Here is a 6,606-nt window from a genome sequence, read left to right as displayed (position 1 = left end):
GTGCTCTATGACGCCGCGGAAGAAGAACAAGAAGAGGCCGGGCGCCGGTGAGAGGCGGTGCACGCCGGTGGTCAGCCAGTTCGAGCCCACCGCCTGCCGCTACTGCTCGCCGCACGCCTCGCCCTAGCTGTCGCGTGCCGTCGCCACGCCTCCTTCCCCGCTTGCCGCCCTGCGCCTGCCTCCCGCCACCGCAGGACTCCACATCGCCATGGTGCCAAGGCTGGAGTGCGTCGGCAGCGGGTTCCAGCTCCCCAACTCCGAGCAGGAGAACTCCCTCTTCCTCCGTGCTCTCATCTCCGTCGTGTCCGGGGACACCGCGGCCCCCGCCCTGCGCCCGGAGCTGTCGACGCCGCCCTTTGCTCCCGCTCCCGCTCCGGCGCCTGCGGCTGCTGCCTGCGCCAGGTGCGGCATGGACGGGTGCCTCGGCTGCGAGTTTGTCGCTGCGGCCGCGGCGACGACCGGGTCGAGCAGCGAGGGGGAGGAGTGCTCGGCCACGAGCCTCGTGAAGAACGGCGGCGTGGGCAAGAGGGGGCCTGGCGGCGACGGGAGCAAGTTCAGGGGCGTGCTCCTCCGCTGGCTGGAGGTCGTCGACGCCGCCACGGTCAAGGTGCTCGACGAAATGCCTCTCCATTTATGAGGAGTCCAACACTGCTCGTGGGGAGGCAACGAGTGGAAAATTTTGGCCCCCTAGGCCAAAGTTCTCGCCGGCAGCCCCCCAGGAGGCGAAAAAAATGCCTCCTGGGGGGGGGGGGGGCAAACGGCTGGAGATGCCCTAAGGATAACACTCGTGTGCTGCCTCCCCAGGTGACATCATTCTTCCTTTCTACACATGAACCACCAACAAATAGAACATCAATACTGCCAGTTAGCATCTTCCAACATTCACGAAGCAGCAAGCTGCGTGTGTTACATCTGTCTCATTGCACCTTCAGCTTTGCATCTCCTCCCTTCGTTCATTGTGTCCAACTAAGATTGCTCCATCTGGACCATTGCACAAATATCACAGACGATGAGGAACGTCCAAGCCACAATGAAAACACACCATGTTTCTAGAAGCTATGGGTGCTGGTTCTGGGTATACAGATTGGTACTGGCTTCTATCGAAAAAGATGATGAGTTTAATGAGTGACCTCAGGGAGTTGAATGTAGAGGGAGTCAAGCATTGGAGCATAAGTGATTTGTGTGGTGATATTCCTAGCCTTGTCATACTTCGAGTAACAGCCAACATAGTTGCAATTCATTAACAAGACATCATCAAAAGTAATGATGCATCACTCTTCAACTTGTCCAAGGCGAGTCTCCTAGAGACGGTCATCCTTGAGAGTTGTGTTGAATTGGAACAAGTCGCCCCTTTCATGTTACCCCCATTGCTCGAGTTTGATTTGGTTTGGTTTGGTTTGGTCAGCGTGGCTCGATCAAGTCATTTATGCGGCAGAGCAAGTATGCATCATCTGGTTGGTTAGATGATGCACGGTACTAGCTTTGAGCTAAAGAGAGAAGTAAATAAGAGAGGGCATTCAGCCTGTGCTGCATGAGCGACCTGCCTGCTCTCATCATGCTGCGGCTACGCTGTTGCTCTCCATTTGTGTGTTGTGGTGTGTGATTTGTCAGATACAGACTGATTATTGTAATGCTAAGCAATTCCTTGGACTTGTACGCAAATGGCGATTTGTGTGTATCATCATATATAAACTGCAGCTTTTTATGTTTTGTTCCGTGCTGATCATATAAGCTTGTAGAATTTGGATCAATTTTTTCTTGACTGGTTGTTACTTCAAACCGTTCCTTTTGTGTATGCATTGCATCATGGAGCGTATAATTTTGACAGTGTACAACGTCAGCATATAATTGTTCCGCCGCCATTATCAACATGCGATCACCGAAAAGGGTTTTCCCCCGCCTTGTATACAAAGCAACCAACCGAACCATACAGTGATAGGTGCTGGGCCGGAAGAAGCACCGGCACGCCCAAAAGAAACGACAGAGAAAGAGCAAAAGAAACAAATGCCGACAAACGAAGAAGCCTCGTGATCGCTGCGCCCACCGGGATCTTCCACTAGGCTCCAAGACTCCGAAACGCCGGCACCTATCAACACCTCCAAGAAGAATCGCGACGATGACAACGCTGCTGCCAAGGGTTTCCCCCGGTACACGACGATGCGAGAGGAAGGGTAGCCACCGACGCCTTCCCAGAAGGTCAGGTGGCACCCACAGGCACCACCGCGCCGGTGTCGGCCATGCCGATAGGGGTTTCGCCCGATTCCAACCCACACCTCGGGCGCTTCGGAGCCTGCCACCAAACCAACCACCTGCCCGCGCCAACGTGTTCATGAGCCCCTCCGGAGACAGCACGGCGAAGAATCAGAGCCGGAACTAGGGCATCAGCACCGTCGGCACGCGGGAGGGCCCCACCTCCACCGTCAGCGACGGTAGCCGTCCGGGCGCAATAGTAGGAGCATACCAGGCCCGTGGGCCCACAGGCCTGGCCGAGCCCTCGTGGGCCCATAAAGCTCCCGCCCTCGAGCTGCTGCCGGCACGCCGTCGGCCCATATCCGAGCCGCTCCTCCTCCTCCTCACCGCGCCGTAGACAACGAGGCCACACCGGGGGCCGGCCCGCTAGGACCCAGATGGGGCCCGCCGGGCCCAGATATGGGCCGGGGGCGCGACGTCGGCCACCCAGCACCACCACGCCGCCCCGCCGCCAAGGGAGTAGTATTTTGTTTTGGATTTAAAAGGGTGCATAATTGGCTAGTACGTAAAAACGAAAAAACTGGGTAACCCTTTTGGCAATTTTGCAATTCCCCAATCTTACTCGCACAAATGCCCGACCGTGAGTTGAGCGCTCTGTCTCCGGCGACCACCTCAACTCCGGCGGGATCGGCGGGTCGCCGACTCAGGGCGGGGCGACCCGCCAGCACGCATTTGATGTGTGATAATGCAGGTATGTTGTATGTGCATGATAGCTCGTCCACCACTTGCATTCCATGCTCACAAGTTGCAGAATGGCGCTGCCTTCAATGGTGCCGAGTTGACAGGTGCCCCAAGCCATGCTCTTTCTTCGCTACTTCCCAACAAAGTGATGACCAGCCCGTCTTTTGGTCTATGTCTACATTCTGGGCATCCCAGCTCCCTATGGCGTGCTACATCTGGAACTGGAGTACAACATCCCAACCAAGCGGAAGATACTTCAAAAACCTAATACTGTTGCACCTGGACTATTACCCTAGGCTCATACATGTACTTCCCTTGTCTGAGCATATGTACACCCTGCCTAGCCTGGAGACGCTTGAGATCGTTTGCTGCGATGATCTGAAAGAAGTCTTCCCTTTGGACCCTAAGCGCCAACAGAAGAAGGAAATTATAAGATTTCCCAACCTAAGAAGGATCCACCTATACCAGCTCTACACTCTAATGTGTAATGTCAAGACACACCAATGTGTCTAATTTGGGCACACTATACTAAACAATACAATGAATATGGCTGTCATCTTGGGCATTTGACTTGAAAGCCATGAATGTTCATACACAATAGCCTGTTTTGTGAAGGAATTTTTTACAGATTAGTTATATTGAAAGTTTGGTATTTTGCACCCTGAGATTTGTACTTGCTTCACAAAAATCACCCATTTTTGACACTTAGAAATAAAAATTGATTTTTTTTTTACAAAAAAGTAGGAAACTCTATTTGGCAACATTGTTTCTAATGTCAAGATGCACCTATCTGTCCAATTTGGGTACATTTTAATAAACTATGGAATGAATATGACCATCACCTTGGTCCTTTAACTTGAAAGCCATGAATGTTCATACACGATAGCCCGTTTTGTGAAGGATTTTTATTTAAAATTTATTATATTGAAGGTTTGGTAATTTTTTTCTCGCAACTAGTACACATAAAAGAACTCCATGCGAAAGGATTGCGTTTTTTAAACTTGTATTCTTTTTCTTTCATTTTTTCCAACACGTGGTCAAAATTGTCAACATGGCTATTCATCACAAGGGGTTGAATCTCACAAAACTCTAAGTGGTTCTCCCATATAATGACTAATTGTGTATCTAGAAATATGTTTTGCTATTTTTTATGACTGAGATATCACACACTTAAAGTTTAATTTGAATTACTTTCGGGAAATTGACATAAAGTCATTTAAATATGCGAAAGTAGCTAGAAAACTAGAAAATCCATAAAACTTGGGAATTGTGCATTAAATATGGTCTACTTACTGTGGTAATTATGGTGGTGCCATTTTGCACCCTCATTTTTGTAGCTGCTTCACAAAAAACACCCAATTTTGACACTTAGAAAATGAAAATTGATTTTTTGTACAAAAAAAGGAAACTCTATTTAGCAACATTGTTTGTAATGTTAAGATGCACCTTTGTGTCTAATTTGGGAACATTATAATAAACGCATGTTGGGGCGGCTGCCGGAACCCCCCTCGTGTGGCTTCCCGGCCAAGAGGTCATCCGGTGGCCCCGGCGGTCTACGGTGTTGACAGGCACCGAGAGGGGGTAGGGCACGGTGAATACCTACTTCTACGTGTTACTACAGGTCAGTGCGAGGCATCAGACCAATCTGAGGCCATCCTGTCGGGGATATAGACCATGGTGTAACCCGGCCGGAAGTATAACCCGGCCGGACTAGACGACCCACTAAGTGACCCACCCGAGCCTGGAGTCTCATGGGTGACCCGGCGTGTGGGTCAGAGGAACGACAAAACCCGGTGGGCCAGAAGGCCGGTTCATGTTATGGTGGGCCGGTTTATGAGGAAAGCACAAGGAATTTTCTAATACAAAGGAAGCAAGACTAGGACTCCACTTGTAATAGAGTAATCCTAATCCAACTAGGACTAGTCATGTAAACCGCCCCTCCAACATATATAAGGAGGGGCAGGGCTCCCCAAAGAGGGAGGAGGACAAGAAACAATATCTAGGGCTAGACACAAAGGGAGAGCCGGGTTACTGCGGCGACTCTCTCATGATCATAATGAGACCTAGCCACAAACAGCATGTAGGGTTATTACCGGATGATGTTTCCCGGGGCTCGAAGCTGTCTAAACCCTTGTCTTGTGTCGCGTCTCTCGATTTCGATCAACCCCTCTCAAGCTACTACATAGACGCGCTGGCCTTACGACTAAGTCCCTTTCACGAGGACATCTGCCGTGACGATTCCACGACAGTTGGCGCCCACCGTGGGGCTCGCACACGGTGGTGTTGAGTTCTTGAAGGGAAATTTTTAAGGGATCGAGAAGTGTGCAATTCATCGGATGAAGAGGATTTAAGAAATTAGGGTTACGGTCTGTCCGCTGTCGCCGTCACACGATTTATTTAGCCAGTTTTCGAGAAGGTTATGGCCGGCCGGATCAAGCAAGAGTCGGTGCGGAAGAATCAACGACAACTCTAAAATTCTTCAATGGAGATCGGAGAAAAGTTTGTTTGTGCCGCCACGGACGATCTCTACAGTTTTTGTTCGATCTGCATTGAACGACAAAAGCGTGCTAGCAATCTACAGATGATTCTACCCGCATGTAATTGCCAATGAGAGTAGCCGACGGGGAGTCGAACAGGCGACTTGGAGCTGCTGACCTCGTCGCGCAAGTTGAAAAGCAGGCGTTTGGATCGGTTATTGCGGTTTCGATCTGATTTGCAAAAGGAGAAAAAAAAACCGACCACGACCCGGAGGAGGTCTCAATTGCACGGAATCGGCCTCGCTTCCGCGTGCTGCGTCGTCACCGAGCCGCTCATGCCAAAGCCACCGCTGCCTTGGGCCGCACCTCCACTCGTTGCCCCGCCTCAGCCTCATGCTGCCGACAGGTCGCTGGCCCTAACAGCCGCCCCCTTTAACTCTGCTGGCTCAACCTCGCCGTCGCCTCCGCCTATGCTCCGCCACAGGTTTCCCTTGCTTGACTCCACTTTAAGCCGGCCCGCGACCTTGCCGCGCGCATGTTTGATCGCGCCGGTCTCGCAGTCGCTTGTGCCGATATTCTAGAGCCGCCCCCGCGGCCTTACCGGCGGGCCAAGCAGCCCCGTCTTTGCGGCCTCTTCCGTTTTACGCTTACTCCATTGCTGTGAGCCGCCCGACACCTCCGCGCCGCGCCAGGCTCTTGCGCCGGACGCCCTCCTCCACGCGGCTGTGATGCCGCGATTTTCTCATGCTACTGTACAACCTCAATTGGTTGCGCTGTTGACCTGCTGCTGGCCATATCCATGGATTACGCTCGAGAAGTTCAAAGCAATGATGTCACAAACACAGTACAAATGTGGAATCGATGGGCTGCTGCCGGTACTGTTTTTTGTGTGTTAAACTGATATAAAGTTTTCGCCATACGGATCAAAGGTTTGCAATATTAACTACACCCATGAGGAGCTATCAATCATCTGCTACCAAAAGCAAACGAGGACCAAATAAAATGGTTTGACTGACCACGGCAAGATCATGCTGCAACAGTGCTATTCCATCAGGGCAATTATTCACTCCAAAAAAGATGTTATACCATGGATATGGAGCACATGACGACACTGACATTCGTTTGTGCCATGCCGCTCAATGGAATCGGCCACAGACACACCGTCACACACCGACTTATCCTCTGAAGTGTACGTCAG

At 51.4% G+C, this 6,606-nt stretch overlaps 1 protein-coding gene across 1 annotated transcript; it reads left to right on the top strand.

Annotated features, from left to right (window-relative positions):
• The first annotated feature begins 208 nt into the window (after positions 1-208).
• Positions 209-637, top strand: LOC119358235. Its single transcript, XM_037624884.1, has one exon. It carries the CDS (start codon positions 209-211, stop codon positions 635-637), a length of 429 nt encoding a protein of 142 aa, XP_037480781.1.
• Positions 638-6,606: the final 5,969 nt, after the last annotated feature.

This window comes from Triticum dicoccoides, chromosome 2A (assembly GCF_002162155.2).
Source record: "Triticum dicoccoides isolate Atlit2015 ecotype Zavitan chromosome 2A, WEW_v2.0, whole genome shotgun sequence".
In the NCBI taxonomy this organism is placed as follows: domain Eukaryota; kingdom Viridiplantae; phylum Streptophyta; class Magnoliopsida; order Poales; family Poaceae; genus Triticum; species Triticum dicoccoides.
This window is presented reverse-complemented; position numbering and strand designations above follow the sequence as displayed.